Here is a 20,001-nt window from a genome sequence, read left to right on the forward strand (position 1 = left end):
TCGAGTACCTATTAGTACTAGTAACTACTAGTACACTAGTACACTAGTACTAGTACACAAGTACACGTACACTAGTACACTCACATGTTCCCTGGGTCCTGGCTGGAGTGCTGTGTACAGAGGAGACTAAGGCACTTTCTGCTCGGAGGAATGTGGCTCAGACTGAGGAATCGTGCCTGCCCTGGGGAGGGATGGGAGAAGCTGTCTGAGGGTAGCCTGTTCCGGACTTTGCTAAAGAGAGGGGAAAATCTGGAAACAGATGATGCTTCTGAAATCACCTCCTCTAAGAGACTAGTTGAATTAGGTTTTAAGCATGAAACCTGTCAAAAACCATTCTCACTGTCGCATGGATACCTACTCCCTTAACCTCCACCACAATCCTGTAGAAAGGTACTGTTACTACCTTCATTTTATAGATGAGTAAACAGAGACACAGAGAGAGTCAGGGAATTTAAAACAAACAAACAAACAAAACACTTCCCTTGATCAATAGTGGTTGAAAGCATGAGATGCTGAGACAGACTGCCCTCAGCTCAGGTCCCAATTCTACCACTAACCAGGCTTTGTGACCTTGGGTAAATTTTTTTAATTCTCTAATCCTTGGTTTCCTTGTCTATAGAGTGGGGGGAAAAAAGCATCTGTCTCTTAGTGTTTTTGCAAGGACTAAATGGAATAATGCAGGTGAAGCTCTTGGCACAAAGCCCGCCACAATAAATGCTTGGTAAATATTAGTGTTTCTGACTAAAGAAATACTCTGTGCAAGAAAAACTAGTAAGATATATCAATTTTCCTTACTAGGATATGTTTAACATATTAAAGTGAGTTCATTTTAAGATCATTTTATACCTTAAAGACACTTCTGCAGTCTCACTTGATAACATACACACAATTAAAATCACAATGCAAGTGTGTAATAAGATTTACTTGCTAGCTGACAGTAAGACCTTTCCCTGATCCTATTTTTTATAAAATAATACTTGATAAGATAATGGATGCAAAAGTGTAAAATAGTAACCACTATTACTTTGAGTATTATTATAGCAGGAAAATAGTATTTTAGAGATTACGTTGTTAGTCTTACTTCTGAATCCAAGTCATAGAAATTTTCAAAAAGCAAACTTAATAAAGATTCAAAGGCCACTGTAAGACACTGGAATATTTCAAAAGATTCAGTTGATATGCTGAAAAAATAACAACAATGAAATGGAGCACACAGGAAATATACAAGAAAATGTTGATGGGGGAAAAGTAGTAACAGTTTGTCCTTTTTTGGATGAGAACAAAATAGCCCAGAAGAACATCAGTGAACTGGAAGGAGTGTGTCCTCACACACATGGCTATGTGTGTGAGTTAGACAGTGATTTATCACATACTGTGTGGATAAGTATACCAGAAGATTCACCTGCAACTATGCCCTTTGTATATATCAGATGAGGACATAAGATAGTGATTCTTTACACTGTGCCCCATAAATCCCCAAAGGTTCAAATTTCAGCCATCTCTGGAGTCATTTGAGGAAGGGTAGAGAATAAATATGTTTCTGGACACCCCTTCATCCCTCAATTTAAGCAAGGCCACTCTGCTCTTCCTGGATTTGTTAATATCGCCTCATAATATTTCATTTGCTCAAAAGATTCATAGTTAAAAACCAGTGACCTAGATCCATTCTACAGAAAATATTTAGTCCCACAATACCTAATGTAACTTTTCTACAAACTAAGTAATATGGCAAAAATTCTGTCCTTTGGTATATACTTTGTATCACAAAAATCATCTTCCAAACCAACCATTTGCCATATTATAGTAAGAATAACAAAATGTGTTTTCAATTTGTCCATTCTGTCTTCCACTTTTCTATAAAAAACGGACAGTTGAAACCCAAAGTAGAATCTCTTTACTCTATTGGCCTATTTGACACACTACATCTAAGATATAAAACCTAAGAAAAACTTCAGCTCATGTGTCAGGCCATAAAAAGCTTTATTCAAGTTAGTCTCACTTTCAAGCATTGTTTATTTAACCATTTTCATCTGTCGGTGCCTCATTTATATTAGCAAATTGTCACCACCAATGGTTTTCATGCTTAAAACCTAACTCAACTAGTCTCTTAAAGGAGGTGATTTCAGAAGCATCATCTATTTCCAGATTTTTCCCACTCTTTAGCAAAGTCAGGAACAGGGTACCCTCAGACAGCTACTCCCATCCCCCCCACCCAGGGCAGGCACAATTCCTCAGTCTGAGCCACATTCCTCCGAGCAGAAAGTGCCTTAGTCTCCTCTGTACACAGCACTCCAGCCAGGACCTGGGGAACATGTGAGTGGCAGGCAAAGATAAGAGGACATAGTTAGCCCTCAGTTAGCAATATGGGTTTTAACAGCAGATGAAACTTCTTCAAGTCCAGAGATTTCCCATATTCATTAAATAGTTTATGAATTTACCTAAGTAAAACCTAATTAAAATGGCAAATACTAACATGTACACATTAGGTTGAACCATATGAAACTGCCAATATCCAACCATTTTTACCTATAAAAACAGCCATTTATAACAACTAAACTTACTGTGGTAATCATTTCACAATATACTGATAAATCATTATGTTTAACCCTTAAACTTATACAAGGTTATAAGTCAATCATCTCTCAATAAAACTTGAAAAAAAATAGCCATCTCAACATCACATATCACAACATATCACCAAAAATAGGCATTTCATGTAACCACACATATGTAGAAAAGAGTCTATTCCTCATACAAATAATTTCATAATCATTTGCTCAGTGCAAGGAAATAAGGCTTCTACCTATGAAGACTAAAAAAGCGTGCAGAGCAGACTATAACATGAAAAGTCATTTCCTATAACTGTGAAAAAATAAAATAAGCCTTAAAAATAAGCAAGCTTTCAAAAAGCTGCGATCTCCAACAAGTATTACAGGTAAGATCCCTGTAAGAGAGAAAAGCTAAAATGAGCATGTTTCTAGAGCGCCAACGTACTTTTGTTCAACTGAAATGTAAAAGAATTGACATACCCAGCAATGTTGGCCATGGAGCTTAGCGCGTCATATCCCTGAGCAATTGTGACTCTTGGAACCTGGTCCATTGCCAAAACTGTAGTTTTTCTTTTAGAAAGTTTATTTAGCAAGTCTGGATTTTGGGCTGGGTAAATAAAGCTAATCAGTGTTCCCGATGTCTTTAAAAGGTCAGCTTCGTGAACACCTAACGTTGGGTTAACCATGGGGGCTCGCACCTGAGGGGAAAAAAGTCACGTCACTGATTAAAAATGTAAATATCTTTACCATATTTTTAAGTAACTAGGACAATGTAAATAATATGCCATAATTAAAATAACACTCCAGAAGTAATCTTTCAGCAATACATTTCTGATTAAATTCCTAAACGAGGTAAGGAACACAAAGATCTTTGCCATCTGTCCTCTGATTGATGACCTATGAACTGGTCTGAGTACAGAGCATACTATTATTCTGGTAAGATTAAGAGATACTAGAAAAAATGGACAGGGAATCTTTGTCGTGTGTTCTTTGATTCTTGCAAATTTTGGCAAGCACAAACATCTTGAGTGGCAAGAAGTTAAGAACAGTATAACCTAAACTCTCCACTGTCATACCTATAGATTTATGTCACCTTAAAATTCCAGGGGAATATTTATGGATGAACACTATTCAAACTAGTAGCCTTGCTGAATTGCACTTAAGCAAAAAGCAACTCTGTCCTGGGAAGAAGTATCAAATAAGTCAATGAACATACACACCATATGTTAGGAAGTTTCAAATGTCCATGTTCTGAAATCACATTTTTTTTTAATTCCACCTAAAAAGATTTTTTAAATGTGAATTTTCTTTTTTTTTTTTTTTAATTTCTTATAGCCATTTTCAGGGACCTTAAATGACTTCAATATCTTTAAGGCTGGTAACATGGTTTACTACCACCAGCTTTTCCTAAGTTCCTGCAGGCATTCAGGTAAGCCAATTCATTGGCTGGCTTTTAAAATGTGTTTTATATCCAAGTTTAAAAATCAGCCTCCAATTAACATGTATCCTTTCATTAGCTCTCATTTCACAGCCGTGTTCTTAGGCAAGTAAGCCCAGAAAACAATAGCTCAGGGACTTACATTTTAAAAGGAAACAGAAACACAGACACTGGGTCAAAACTTTCATTCCACAGCATTTCATCTCAATTTACCTATGAGACACCTTTATTGGTTACTCCCATGTCAGTTGCTGCTCTAGTGATGCATGTGATTTTAATTAATTAATTAAGGTTCTGTACTTAATTAAGACTCTCTGGCAAGGTCTATTTTTCCTCACTGAGAATCTATAATATAAATTTAATAAAAATTAGAGGACAACTTTGCATTAATGCTCCTGGCCCCTATCAAATGCTCAGCTGAAACAACTGGCATCTGAGTGATTTAAGTCAATAGAATGCTTCCCTGAATGTGCTTTTTAGATCACTAGTTCCATAAGATAGTAAAGGCTTGATTAAAAAAAAAAAAAAACAGGTCCCAAAGCCAAGTAGCTTATTAATGCAAGCATAGAGTTATATGTTTCAATATTATAGGGTTTCTCAATGCATTTAACATGCTCCTACACACTGAGTCTCTAATAAGAACACAAAGCATTTCCAAAACTTATGTGTACCCTACCCTACCAACCCTTTACTGTGGGACGTCTCAAAAGTTTTTGATCCCTAGAGCAGATATTGGAATGGATTATACTTATTTTTCTATCTAAGCTCTTTTAACATACTAAGCATATGACTAAGCATCTGCACACCTAAACATTCTAAAAGCTTTAGTTGAATTACAACTTACCTACATACCATTTATTTTACTATTAATGTCTACAGCAAAAAATTTTTTGTCTTCTGCAAAAATCACTAAGACTCTACCCAAGTTATTCAATAGAGATTATGAAAAAAATTATGTGACTGATTCATCTTAGAAATTAATACACACACACGCGCACACACACACAGCTCGTGTTTCCTTAAAAAGTAAGGAGCTTCTTTCAGCCTAATGATCATGCTTCTATGATCCCTATTTTCCTCCTTGTCTTGGTTACAGAAGGCTTAGGATTTAAGTTAATGCTCCCCTCTAGTAATTATCTCTGCTAGACTTGGGATACAATCTCTTCCTTCCTCTATATGAATTTTTACTTTAGGTTTTACATCTAAAGTTCTTCAGCACAGAGATGCTATTGTATATTAAAACCTTTTATTAAAGTAGGTATGGCTACTCTCCACTCAGCCCCATGTTGCTTTATCCAGGGCAGCGCTGCCCTCTCTAGAAATAGCATTTATGTCAATTACCTCACTGATCCTTCTATGTAACAGAAGATCACTGTACATTCAGTCCCAGGAGGATTCCATGCCTTTTTTCTATTCCAGTAGCAGTTAAATACTCACCTGTAGGTATTTTAGATATATATGAACCAGGAAGTGCAAATTCTCCCCAGCGGAAAAAAAAGGGAATTCCCACAGGACAAATGTAAAAAGGAAGATCACTTTCTCCTTTCGTGGTTAACCATGATCACACTGCCTGATAAAAGTTCTACTGGAATATGAAGAATATTCACAACATGCAAGGATTTCTCTGAGAAAAGGCATTGTTTGAAAATATGAAGAGACACGGCAATAGAGTAATATAATTTTCTTATGAAAAGTTTTTTAAAAGTCAGCATGCCATAAATGAGGGGGGAAAAGAATAATTACTTTGACCACCAAATCAGAAGCCAGCACTTCCTTCACCCCTTGGATCTGGGCACCTGCTGCTCTGTAGTGATCATCAGAAAACTTAGAAGCTTCACCAGCACCTGATTCCACGACAACACTAAAGCCCTGCTTGACCAAGGCCTGAACACCAGCAGGAGACAAGGCCACCCGCTTCTCATTTTGGAAAATCTCTTTGGGGACACCAACAGTCAGTTGTTTATATGGAATTCCTACAAAGGTAAAAAAAACAACATAAAAACAAAAATGGGCAGTTTGTTCAAAATATACTACACATACAAGTTACAGCTCAACATAATGTTCCCACTTCATAGTCATACTGAGTTTTTTTTATCAATGATGGAAAATATTTATGCCCGTTCCCCAGAAAATACCCAAATATTTCATTTAGCCAAATGGCTCTCTTCAAGGCACATGACTAGATTAGTTTAGCCTTAGGGGGGGAAATGGGTTGTGAAAAAACAATCAACAGGCAAATTCCACTCTTCAAACGACCCCTCTGGGGTTTATGGTCTCCTTGTCCTTACCTTTAAGGAAGACGGAAGTAATTTGCTGTTTTGAAGAACTACGCTATACTAGACACTTTGGTGGCCTGCTGCACTCAAGAGTTTCCTTCCTGGCCATTTGACCACAAGAAATTCCTCATAGATTTCCAAGGTTATATCCTGAGACTCTACATTCTTGGCCACAGCTGATCAGACCAAGGATCCACAGCTGGGTCAAAGATAACAGTCTACAGGCCAGACACCTCTGATATGACTTACACAGGAACTGCGCAAGGACACCCTATGTTGGCCAGTGATGATTCAATCCAGTCGGGTTCTTTCTCAGGGAGTCTGAGTGCCACAGAAAAGGACAGAGGGAGTAAATGGTACAGAAGCTATTTGGAAGCAGTCAAGAGGTAATCAAAGGGAGGTATACAGCAACAGCAGTAGAAACATTAGGAGTAGCGATACAAAGATGAAAGATGAGCCATAGCTATGAAATCCAGAAGAACATTCTACTTTTCCAAGAAGTATATGAACAGTTTCCTGGGCTTCTGTACTTCCCAAGAACACATACAATAAACCCTCATCACAAAATATATCCTAATGGGATCTTGTTCCTTGCAAACCAAAACAGCCTGTATGATATACGTAAAGTATTTATAGATGGTTCTGAACAGCTTTAGCCAAAGTAGATTAGTTTCTTCTGTTGTTTTACTCAACATGCAGGCATAAATAGATTTTTTTTTTAAATAAAGATCTGCTTCTATATGTTTTACTAAAGCTTAGGAAATCTATTCTAACAACTTACACTCTAAATATACATAATAAAAAAAATTATCTCCACAGAATAACAATAGTCATTAAGTGAGGCCTTAGAGAAATGAAGTCAACCTAAAAATACCTTCACTTGATCACAGTCTTAGACCCCATACTCCATAATCAGTAATAACTGATAGTAAGCCAAAGGCAAAAATACAATGAATCTTACTCTCTACTTAAAGAAGAGAGAGGAAAATAATAGAAAGCTGGAAAATACTTTGGATTGATGTGCAAAGTTAAATCACACTTGGAGTTTACTTATCTGACAACCTCAGATTACCTAGGCCCTATTATACCATAAGTCAAGGAAGCTACCAAAGATGAATGAAGATTCAGGAGCCAACCTGAAAGGGCATCCGCTTGGCCAAATAAGAAGCAATCTGAGCAGGAAAGAGAATAATGAACTGCAATGTAATAAAACACATCCAAGTGAGCTAGTCATGATACTCAAAAAACAAGAATTTTTAAAAAGCTTCGCTAGCCAGCTTTAGCAGATGTGTAGAAAGCAGAGTAACGGTCTCCCAAAGATAGCCACAATCTAATCCTCAGAACCTGTGGATATGTTAGGATACACACCAAAGGAGAATCAGGGTAGCAGATGGAATTAAGTTGCTAATCAAGTGGCCCTGAAACAAGGAGATTATCCTGGATTATCTGGGTGGGCCAGATGCACTCACCAGGGTCCTTAACTGTGGAAAAAGAAGGCAGAGTCAAACAGTAATTTGAAGATGATATGGAAGTGGGGGCCACGAGCCAAAGAATGCAAGCAGCTTCCAAAAGCTGGAAAGGTAAGGAAAAAGACCTCCCTCTAAAGCCACCAGAAGGACAGCCCCACCAACACCTTGATATAAACCTAGTGAGAGCCATTCTAGACTTTGGCTTCCAGGAGTACAAGACAATACATTTGTGTCATATGAAGAAAGTATATTTGTGATCACTTGTATAGCAGAAATAGACAACTAATACTTAGGGGTACCAAGACATTATTACCAAAACTAGTAAATAATGGGACAGAATCAACATTCATCCCACCTCACCATCGCAACCTCAGGGTAACTAAATAAGAGAGGGAAAGTTTTTCTTACAGAAAAATTCTAGCTCTAAATGGAGATAAAATGATAGCATATCACCATTTTAAAACTCCCCCATGAAACCATGGATTTAGTTACTGATCATTAAACAGCTGTATAGCCTTTGAATGAAACACTGATGAGAACTTGTTGTTGATGGATACTAACAACATCTAAACTCACTGATTAATCTTCTTGATGTAATGTAATAGATCGTACACAGCGTCATCCATGAAGCATTCCTGCCCAAAAAAAGACAACCTGAGTCTGATCAAACCTCTAGATCTAGCCAAATGGCACAGAAAATACAAGGGACAGAGGAACTGGATAAATAAGACCAAGGGAATTCCGTCAGCTAAATCTAGAATGTGAAATTCTGCAAGGCAACAATGATATTCTTCAACAAATAAAAGGAGAAAAAGGGAAGCACAGAGAACAAAAGAAGAGATGTAGCAAGCAAATACAACATACGGACCTTGTTTGGATCATTATTTGGGTAAGGCAACCGTTAAAAAAAAATGGAAAAAAAATATGAATACTAACTGGGTACTGTCCGTGCTTTTCAATGTGGTAATGAAATTGTAGTGTTATATATTTTAAATAGAATCTTTATCTTTTAGATATAAAAAGGAATTATCTAGGAAATAGTCAAGAGCCAGAAATTGAGGGGCGCCTGGGTGGCTCAGTGGGTTAAGCCGCTGCCTTCAGCTCAGGTCATGATCTCAAGGTCCTGGGATCGAGTCCTGCATCGGGCTCTGTGCTCAGCAGGGAGCCTGCTTCCTCCTCTCTCTCTCTCTGCCTGCCGCTCTGCCTACTTGTGATCTCTCTCTGTCCAATAAATAAATAAAATCCTTAAAAAAAAAAAAAGAAATTGAATAAACAAGTCTCCTGCATAGTCGCTATAGAGACCTAGATGTCCAGCCTTTATTCACAAGGACAACTCTCACATACTCAATGCAGTTACTTACTTTTATCTTATACACAGTTTTATCACACTTGGATCACTTGGCTTTCTAGAACACCTAAAATAAAATAAAAATCTGAACATAAAATTGAGGAGTGTGCAGGTACCACTGCAGGTACATGGCTAAGAGTTACTTGCCATGTGAGAACAAGAAAAGAGGCTGTGAATTCTGTGATAGACAGACCTAAGAACTCAAAAAGCATAGCAATGTTGGGATCCCAAATGCAAAGAGTCCCACAAACTTAAAAAGAAGGGCCTTATTCTATGTGGCAAAGCCTTTAGGTTACCCCTCCCCCCAAACATCCATCCTGTTCTTCCACCTTAGTTAAAAAATGTCTATTTTAGTGGAATATGTCATCATCTAGAACAAAGGACCTCTTTTATGTCCAAGTCTCCCTTACAACCACATAATGGCCACCTGAGTTTTGGCCAATGAGGTATAGACAGAGTCCTAGGAAGGCCTTTGTGCAAAATGCATAAACGGATCTCACTCAGCTTAGAAAGCCCTTATTTAGCTTCAGCTCCTTTTGGCCTGCACACTAGAACAGCAGCATGGGGATCCTGGCAGGGAAGGCCTTGTAGGCCACTGAAAGACTTCAGCTCTTAACTCTGCATGGGCTAGGACACTGGCAAATTTTGAATAGAAAAGTACATGATCTTTCATTTTTAAAAGATGATGCTGTTGTGTAGAGAACAGACTGTAGCAGGAGCAGAGGCAGAAAGCATAGAGAGCATTTAGACGCCTAGCACAGTAGTCCCAGTGACAGATGGTGGTGCCATGGAACAGGACAATAACAGCAGTGACGGTGAGAACAGACTCCAGATATAAGGTAGAATGACCCATACCTACTATGAAGATCTAGGATGACCCCAAGGTTTCTGAACTGAGCAACTGAAATGAAGTTGCCATTCACTAAACTAAGAAGCACTACTTCAGATTAATTCATATACTTAGTTGCTAATTCTTGAGCAGAGATGAGCCATGTATATTACAATTCCTCAGTACTGACAAGGAAAGAGGAAGAGCTGCTGGGAGAAATGGTTTCGCTGAGCAATAGCTTCCCGGATACAACTCAACTGGTTTATTGTTCCTCTTTTTCTATTTTCTTTTCTTTTCTATTAGCACTGATGATCAGTAACTTCTACACATGGAAAATATAAAAAAGCACTCCTTGGGCTTTTTTTAAATGCAAAATAATGACTCACAAACACCAGGCTATCACATTCCATGTTTTTCCTTTTATCAATCATCAGAAGATCTATTAGCTTCTACAACTTGAAGGTTTGATTTACATAAATTGACATGAGACTTTACCTGGTTTTCCAGATTTACACCACAGGGCCTGATGAGTATGAAATGTTCGTAAAAAATCCTTCTTCCCATGTATAACCTTACAGGACCCCAAATTGCTAAGTAACGGACATGAACAGCCAGTCACCACGGTTTTCAGTAGACTCGCCATGTTCATAGGAGCTCCCAACTTTCTGGATGCCAAATTTCCTTGATGGTAAAATACTGAAAGGAAAGAAAATAAAGCATTTATGTGCTAAGAAAAACATACTTTGTCATTTGAACATCAAAAACATTTTTTAAAATACTAATTCAAAGAGCTTGGAATATAAAAGTTGTGTGTGGGCACCTAAGATGAATTTATTTGCCAAGTCCTTTACTTACAGAAGATGCTTCAAAAGTTTGTTTCCAACTCAGATATTTAAAACCTGGAATTCATTTTCCCACTTAAATTGTGGTTCTAAACCTATTATTCAATTCTAAGCCTCAATCACCTAAGTCTAATTGATCCCTAATGTAGCTGGAAAGCTAAAAAAAGAAAACTGCTAGAGTTCAGTCACATCTAACAGGCAAGTTACCTTCTAAGTCTGCATGTACAACAAAAATAACACAGGTACCCTTGAATTTCCCTTAAATGGTCTATAATTCTGTATAATAGCAACCTACTTAGCCACCATGTTGAACAGAAAACACTGGCAACCTAGTCAGTACAGCAAGATGCTTATCCTGTAAGACCCCCTGAATTGAGATAAGTGAACATGAGATGCATGTTTGCCAAGTGCACATCTTAAGAAAATTAAATATGGGGCACCTCAGTGGGTTAAGCCTCTGCCTTTGGCCCAGTTCATGATCTCAGGGTCCTGGGATCAAGCCCCGCATCGAGCTCACTGCTCAGCGGGAGCTTGCTTCCCCCTCTCTCTGCCTGCCTCTGCCTACTCTCTCTCTCTCTCTCTCTCTCTCTCTGTCAAATAAATAAATAAAATCTCCCCCCCAAAAAAAAAGAAAATTAAACATGTGTGGGCTATGACTCCAATTTTTAAAAAGAAAGGAAAATGCCATTATCACATAAGTTTGTGCTTGTAGGTATGGGTGCCACTAGGAACTCTTCCATCAGTGGTTCTCACAAGTGGCCACTCTTCACCAGCTCTACGGGGCTGGATGACCTAAGCTTCAGGGGTTCCCTCCACTGCTCTCCATGGCAGAACCCCAGGGGTATGTGGAAGGTACCCCCACCATTCCTGGATTCCCAATGTTCCCCTAACCCCCAACCTTCTTTTCTTTCCTTCAAAATCAGGAAAAAGTAGAAGATCTGAAACCCTATCATTCAAGCTCAGCTAACTCCACCAACTACTTTAACAGTTCTGCACCATCATGTGGGCCCCCAGTCCCAGAAGACCTCCATAAGCATTCTTCCAGCATCCAGCTCCCTCAGAACTGCTGCTACAACTCCCTGATGCAACTTCTTACAAATACCAGAAAGTCACACTGGGAATGGAAATTCTTAATCCAGATGGTGCTTATTCTTAAAATGCCCTTTAATTCAACAAACACGTGTAGAGAGCTTAGTCAGAGGCACAGCCGTTAGAAGCATCTGTAAAATCAAACTGGAATAGGTCACACATTTTGAGATAAGAAAAGTCAACAAGTAATAACACTACAAAGCAGAGTAAGGCAAGTCCAAAGTTCTTTGAGGCCTCGAAGGAGGAGATTATGCATTCTCAGAAAAAAAGGAAAGAAATAAACATTTAAGATGGAGAGAGTAATTTAAAAAAAAAAAAAAAAGGTAAGTAAGGGGAAGCGTGCGAGATTGGTTCAGGCAATCAGAAATGTGTATGAATAATGCTTTGCCCTTGAAGAAGTTTTATATTTTCAGTGTTTCCACATGTCATTTCATTTCAATCCCAAACATTCCTGAGTCCCATAAATATTCTCCTTATTTATTCATGGGTCACTTGTAGGGCTAGTCATGGCTGAGGATGGAGAGCAAACCAGCCCTACATTCAAAACATTCAGTGAATCTATGCCAAGAACCAAGGGAGATACAAAGGTGTATAAAAGATACAGATATAAAAAATTCTTGCCTTGAGGGAGATTCGTCCTACCATTACCAATGACCTAGTCTTATTCCAATCTCCCCACTTACCCTAGTTTCTCTTCTTGGATCATCCCACCTCCCCAACAACCACTGTTCTCGTGGGGCTGATGAAGTTTACCCAGACCCACTGCCACTCACTCCCTGCTTGACCTGAGTCTCTCTGCACCTCAGTCTGCTCATCTATAAGACATAAGAAAGCTCATTTGTAAGACCCCCCCCCCCAATTCGGCTCTAAAAACTTTTATGATGAGATTTTACAGTGCCTTAAAGCTGAAGTCCTATTTCATAGAATCTGGAAAAAACTGCCCTGCCTACTTGGAAAATGGGAATTTGATGTTGAACAGATCCCTGGCATCAGACATCAGTTAAGGACAAGGCCCTCAGAGGCTGATCTCTCCAAAAAACTCCACATAATCAAGTTATGAATGTAACCAGACAGCAATCAGAAAGTAGTTTATTGACAGGAACGGTTCCTACCACTAAGCCTAAATCTCTACAAATGACCCTGAAAGATATTCAGAGAATATCTGAGACTGTGTTCTCACAGACAGGTACTTGTTTCCATCAAACATAGAATACTAGCTTAATTGTCACATTTACCCCTTTCTTTCCTTCACTTAAAAAGCTCTCTTCTGGGGATAAAAATATATTATATGTTTATAAAAAATAAAAAATAAAAAATTTAAAAAAATTTTTTTAATTAAAAAAAGAATTCTAAAATAAATAAATAAATAAAATCTTTTAAAAAATTTTTTAAAAAGCTCTCTTCTATTTTATTATCCACGTGCTTCTGTGACTTTGAAGAGATGGGGGAAATCTTTACAACTCAAAATTGAAAAAAAAAATTAGTATATGATCCATGCAGCAGTGTAATGTTAAGTAATTTGAACAATTATCTTCCCTAAAATTCTTTTTTTTAAGATTTTATTTATTTATTTATTTGAGAGAGAGGTAATGAGAGAGAGCATGAGCGAGAAGGTCAGAGGGAGAAGCAGACTCCCCATGGAGCAGGGAGCCCGATGCTGGACTCGATCCTGGGACTCTGGGATCATGACCTGAGCCAAAGGCAGTTGTCCAACCAACTGAGCCATCCAGGCGTCCCATCCCTAAAATTCTTGAGGGTAGAGAGAGAGGGCAGCCTACAATCTAACAAGGTGGTTTTAAGCCCCCATTCTGCACTTGATTAGCTGTGTCCTTGGCCAATCAGTCACTTAACTCCTCTGAACCTGATATCCTCACCTTTAACATGATAATGACAGCACTGCCCTTTTTGGGTTGTGAATATTAAAAAGACACAGTATCTTAATTACTATTATTATTCATTTTGGTATTTTAACTGGCCCAGAGCTTTGGTAGGTAGGAAAACAGCAAGTGTTTTTTTGACTGAATGAATGAATAACTAGGGCTAGGTAACCTGAAACCTAGGTATCTAGGGAACACATTCTACAGAGTTTCAGGAAATTTCCTTTGAAAATGAAATGCTGTGTATCCTTGTGGAAAACTGATTCCATCAGCAAAGGTAAAAAGCCTGAGCACATTTGCCGATAAGAAAGTAATCCTAAACTGTACATTTAATAAAATTAAAAAAAAATAGCCAGGTTTGCAAATAAAGGGGGTGCGATGGAGAAGAGGGGACATTTTAAATAAAAACATGCAAGCCCCCTCCAAACGGAGTCTGTCCCACAAGACTCCTTACAAGGCGATCTTTTTACGACTGCCCTGAAAAACAGGGCGAATAAAGGACGCCCGCAACCGTAAACAAGTCACGCTTTTAAATCGAAGCATACCAACCAAGGACACTATACCCTACAGAAGCTTAGACTGGCAGGCAGTGTGACCTCGCCCAAACCCACCGGTACCGCCCCTCTTCTCCGGCCACTAAACTGCCGCGCAGCTGGCAACTGCACCGGACCGCTATTTATAACCTTTCCCCGGAGCCGATTGGCCGAGGCCGAATAATAGACATTCCGCCTCCAGGGTTCGAATCAGCTCGGCCCCCACCGTTGTCTCCTCCCGGTCGCCAAACCCCGAGCCCCCCTCGGCCCGGCTGAAGTTTGCCAGGACCACCATCAGCCCGCACAGACAGGCACACTCACAACTTTCGCTCGCCTAGGTCTCCAGCCGATCGCCGACCCCGAATTCCCTCAAGATTCTAGCACAATTTCGGGGCGTCCAGCTGCCACTTCTCCAGGTGCACCCTCTATCAAAAGTCCTCTATGACCTCCCCTCCTCCTCCCATCTTGCGGGCAGAAATGACACCGCACGACTCCCGCTGCCCGCCCCCCCAAAGCTCCAAGATCTGCACCTGCACAGCTGCCAGTCCCCTGACCCCTGCGAGTACCCAGTCTCCCAACCACCCGGCCACTCCTTTCCACGTCGCCCCAGCAAGAGACAGGAAAGAGGGCCCTCGAAGCGCGGTTCTCCTTCCGGACCCAAGCCTCTTGCCTGCGGGCGCCGCGGGGCACCCCGCACCCGGGTCGCTGCCGACCCCGCCCCCTTCTGCTCCTTGACAGGTCTCCACGGCAGGGGCCCGAACCATCCCCGCGAGCCCCCGCGGCCCCTCCCCAGCTGCGCCCCAATCCCGCGCCTGGGCGGCCCGCGCCGCGCCGCTCACCTTGGCTGGGAGGCCAGGCGGCCGTGGGCGGCACGCGGCGGGGGACGCCGCGCTGGCAGACCCGGGTTCGGGCCCCACCGCTCTGCGCCTCCAACCCGGAAGAACAGCCCCAACCCCGCGGCGGCGGAGGCCACGTGACGGCGGCGCGCACCCCTCCACCCCCTCTTGCGCCCCCTCCTCCGCCCCGCGCCCCCTCCCCACCCCGCCCCGCAGCCCGCTCGGCCCGGGTGCCTGCCTCCCTCGCTCCCGACAAGAACACGACGTCGCCGAACGCCCCCTGGGAGCTCAAAGCTAGTTACCCCAAGGGGCCCTTCACTCCTCAATAGCAGCCAAAACCTCTTTGTCTCGAGCTCGACCCGCGGCCCCCTGCCCCGCCTCCGCGCTTTCTCTCGGCGCGTCCTTGTCAATCAAACCTGGAGCCCTGCGCGGGCGCTGAAGTTTGCAGCGCTACATGTGTAACTGGAGAACCAGCTGCAAGTGTGATTTCCTCTCCAGCGTCCCACCAGAGCAAATAAAGAGATAATATTACTCCACTTTTGGTACCTTCCCCCTAGCTGTCTAGGAAAAAATCAGAACTTCTGTAACAGAAGAGGACCAAAAGCCAAGTGGGAGGAGGTCACGGGGTAGTGAAGGGCGGGAAGGAAGGCGCTGTTTTTGCATTCTGCCGGGGGAGGTGGAGTTAGATTCCTCGGAAACGATGTCAAGGCCCCAAAATTAACACACATCTGCGTATTCTTCTTCCCACGGTGGGCCCAGAGAAAGCCGTGTGCCGCTGGTAGTATTAATATCCAGCAGCTAGAGATGGACATGAACGGGCCGGACATGGCCGGAGTTGATGGCACCAAAACTATTAAAGGACCCCAAAACATAAGGACCTGCCTGTCCTCTCCACATAGTTCTGTTAGTCAGCAGGTGTCTTCTGATTAAAAGTGAGAAGAATCAAATACATAAAATGGTTCACTTGGCCAAAGCTCAATCATCATGAAATGTCAGCATGATCACTGCTTTTTACTTTAAGTGAAATATTTAAGATAGGCAAAACAGAGATATTCCTTTTAAAAGAATCTTCAGAGAAACCCTTTAATAACATCTCTTACACTTTAGTCTGCCTTCAGCCCTAGGTCATCAGCGGATCCCAGAGCGCCCAGATGGAGCGAGCTGAGCAGGGAGCCTGCTTCTCCCTCTGCCCGCAGCTCCCCCAGCTTGTGCTTGATCCCTCTCTCTCTCTCTCTCTCTTTCTCTGACAAATAAATAAATTTTAAAATAAAGGACGTCCATCTCGTGCTTTTAATCAGCATAAAAGGTCATTCAACTAACGAACTTCTACTGGCATCCAGAGGATGTCAAGGAAAAACACTGCCCTTCTCCTCAAAGAGTTCACAGACAGGAAAGGACACAAGCCCCGTATTTCAGAAAATATAAGGGCGGTGGACGGCTGCTGGGTTCAGTCAGTTAAGCATAGGACTCTTGATCTGGGCTCAAGTCATGATCTCATGGGTCCAGAAAATGAGTCTGGCATCTGCTCCAGGCTCAGCGGGGAGTCCCCTTGAGAATCTCTTTCTTCTTCTGCCCCTCCCCCACTCTTGTGTTCTCTCTCTCTCTCATCCTCTTGACAAATTTTTTTTTAAGATTTTATTGATTTAGTTGACAGAGGGAAACACAGCTAGAGAGGAACACAAGCAAGGAGAGTGGGAGACAGAGAAGCAGGCTTCTCTCCCAGCAGGGAGCCTGATGCATAACTCCATTCCAGGCCCTGGGATCATGACCTGAGCCAAGGCAGATGCTTAAGGACTGAGCCACCCAGGTGTCCCTCTAATCCTCTTAATAAACTTTTTAAAAAGATTTTGTTTGAAAAGAGGGGGATCACAAATAGGCAGAGAGGAAGGCAGAGAGAGGGGGAAGCAGGCTCCTCACTGAGCAGAGAGCCCCACATGGGGCTCCATCCCAGGACTCTCCGATCATGATCATGACCTGAGCAGAAGGCAGAGGCTTAACCCACTGAGCCACCCAGGCACCCCCTCTTAATAAATTTTAAAAAATAAAATAAAAGCTTTGAGTACCTGGGTGGCTCAGTCAGTTAAGTCTGTGACTCTTGATTTCCCATCTGGTCATGATCTCAGGGTCCTGATATCAAGCCCTGAATGGCGTTCCATGCTCAATGCGGAGTCGGCTTGGGTTTCTCTCTACCCCTCCGTCTGCCCCTCCCCTCCACTTTCTCTTTCTCTCTCTTGAATAAATAAATTTTTAAAAATAATAAAAGATGGAGCCCCTGGGTGGCTCAGTGGGTTAAAGCCTCTGCCTTTGGCTCAGGTCATGATCCTAGGGTCCTGGATAGAGCCCCGCATCAGGCTCTCGCAGGGAGTCTGCTTCCCCCCATCTCTCTGCCTGCTGCTCTGCCTTCTTGTGATCTCTCTTTCTGTCAAATAAATAAATAAAATATTTTTAAAAAAATAAATAAAAATAATAAAAGATAAAAAGTGTAATGAACCATGATAAATGTAACCAAAGAAAAAGGGTCAAGATACGGCAGTTTCAGTGAGAGAGAAGTAATTGGTAAGGATTAAGACTAAGCCTCTTTCATGATACATGTAAGATCATTGTGCTGTATGCCTCAAATGTATACAGTGCTACATGTTAGTTATATCTCAAACTGGGGAAACAAATACTCGTTTTAAAACACTGGGGGCCAATATTTGTTGCTTTTCTCTTTCAAGGCTTAAAAATTAGTGGTTCCACAAAAAAAACAAAAAACAAAAATCAGTGGTTCCCAGCTGGGGACACTTTTATCCCACTGTGTCCAGAGACATTTGTTCTCACGTTGCAGAGGGAAGACATCTAATGGGTAGAGACCAGGGATGCTGCTAACCAGTCAACATTACACACGACAGCTCCCTACAACAAAGAATTATCCCGGTCCCAAACACCAACAGTGCTAAGACTGAGAAATTCTAGCTGAAATGAATGCTTAATGGGTTATTTAATTCCACCTTCTTATTTCACATCAGAACAGATTCAAAGATGACATACCACTTTTCACTTTTTCTCTTTTCACTTTTTCATGTAAGTATATGATAATTTTTAAAATTCATTCTTCTCATTTGTCGAACATAGCTTGGTGCCATTGCTGCAGATAAAAACATTTGTCATTTGGAAGGTTCTGTTTTAGGCCCTACTCTCCTACATAGTAATTACAAAATATTCATAGCAGTCTCCAAAGAAAATCGGATTAAGTTCCAAAAGTTTGTAAGTTAGTTGCTTCTGAATCTTAGAAAATATCTTGTATAAGATTTTTGCAAAAATGTTATATTCCCTCTTTGGTTTTGTGAGGACTTTGTCCGCTTTGATATCTGCTTCTTCTTCCCGGCTTTTCCCGCCCCGAATCCCCACTTAGAAAAGTACCACCCCTCTCAGGATGCTGGGGTGGTTCAGTCGGTTAAGTGGCAGACTCGATTTTGGCTCAGGTATGATTTCAGAGTCTTGGGATTGAGCCCCATGTCAGGTTCCCTGCTCAGAGGGGAGTCTGCTTCTCTCCCTCCCCAACTGCCCCTCCCCCACTTGTTTCTCTCTCTCTCAAATAAATAAATCTTTGAAAAAAAAGAAAGAAAAGTATCTCTCACATATATGTACATTTTCCTCACAGAATTACAGATTGGGCTATGATTTGGATAATTAATAATTAATTTAAACAAATAAATAAAAACTTAAATAATAAATATTTGATAATTTAAATTTGGACAATCCAATTTTTTTTTAAGATTTTATTTTTATGTAATCTCTACACCCAACATGGGGCTCAAACCTAATCCCAAGATCAAGAGTCCCACACGCTACTGACCAAGCCAGCCAGGTGCCCCTGGATAGATCCAATTTTAAGCCCTCTGAAATTTAGAAGAGTTTGTACCCACAAATGCTTAAAAACAGTATTTACTATTTAGAGTCCTAATCTATTAAAAGAAAAAAAGATTAAATCTTTAGAAGAGTATAATACACCATTAGGTTCTGCTTGGAACTTCAACACAGAGAGGTGCCCTACAGCCAAAAATCAAAATGTAGACAGAGCCTGAGAAGATATGAGATCAAACACTGAATGCTAGGGATGCCTGGATGACTCAGTTGGTTAAGTATCTGCTTTCGGCTCAGTTCCTGATCTCAGAGTCCTGGGGTGGAGCCCCACAGTAGGCTCCCTGCTCAGTGGGGAGACTGCTTCTCCCTCTCCCTCTGCCAGCTGTTCCCCCTGCTTATGCACACTCCCTCTCTCTCTCTCTCCCTCTGTCAAGTAAATAAATAAATAAATAAATAAATAAAATCTTAAAGTTAAAAAAAAAAAAAAAAGCCCACCTGAATCCTAAAGAGAACACGTTATCAAAACCCTGCATCCAGTTAAAACCAAGCCAGAGACAGGTCAATTAAATGTGTTTTTATTATGATTTTTATGTTAAACGGTTATCAGTAGTTTATGGTTTCAAGCTTCCCTTGTACAAGTAAATATTAGCAAACTCCAGTGAGAAAGTATTCTTAGACTCTGTAGACTCCAGGGATCTTGACTGGTTTTAAGGCAACCATTGCTAACCCCAATCTCAGCCCTTTTTTTCCCAACAGACCAATCAAGACTGTATTGATTTTAGGAAGCAAATATTAACCAACTAAGTGAACTTACACTGTTCAACATTAATTGGAAGAGGATGGAGGAAAACTGACATTAAAAAGCCAGCACAAAGCTAAATAATTGGTAGTTTGTTTAAAGCCCCATGTTGGGCTCCCTGCTCAGTGTCAACTGTGCTATGACAACTTCCAAAGCTTAGTGTCAGCTCAGATCTCTCTCTTGAGCTCCAGACCCGTGTAGCCAGCTCCCTGCTGGTCATCTCCATTGAGTTAGCCACAGGTATTTTAAACTCAACATAAGAAAATTATC

At 41.1% G+C, this 20,001-nt stretch overlaps 1 protein-coding gene across 6 annotated transcripts in view; it reads right to left on the reverse strand.

Annotated features, from left to right (window-relative positions):
* Positions 1 to 15,751, reverse strand: part of NNT (nicotinamide nucleotide transhydrogenase) — a 92,235-nt gene extending 76,484 nt beyond the window's left edge. Inside the window, exons 1-4 of one of the 6 annotated variants that reach the window (XM_082750755.1) lie at positions 15,633 to 15,751; positions 10,405 to 10,605; positions 5,731 to 5,960; positions 3,030 to 3,247 (exon numbers count right to left, since the gene is read on the reverse strand). In XM_082750755.1, coding sequence (XP_082606881.1) covers positions 3,030 to 3,247; positions 5,731 to 5,960; positions 10,405 to 10,558 — 602 coding nt within the window. In that variant the 5' untranslated portion in view covers positions 10,559 to 10,605; positions 15,633 to 15,751. Of the gene's footprint in view, positions 1 to 3,029; positions 3,248 to 5,730; positions 5,961 to 10,404; positions 10,606 to 14,571; positions 14,689 to 14,780; positions 14,923 to 15,089; positions 15,253 to 15,388 lie in introns of those variants that run through there. The other 5 variants (XM_082750752.1, XM_082750754.1, XM_082750751.1 and 2 more) reach the window with 5 other exon arrangements.
* Between the last annotated feature and the right edge of the window lie 4,250 nt (positions 15,752 to 20,001).

The sequence above is a fragment of the Mustela nivalis genome (assembly GCF_964662115.1).
Source record: "Mustela nivalis genome assembly, contig: HAP1_SCAFFOLD_1805, whole genome shotgun sequence".
Taxonomy (NCBI): Eukaryota; Metazoa; Chordata; class Mammalia; order Carnivora; family Mustelidae; genus Mustela; species Mustela nivalis.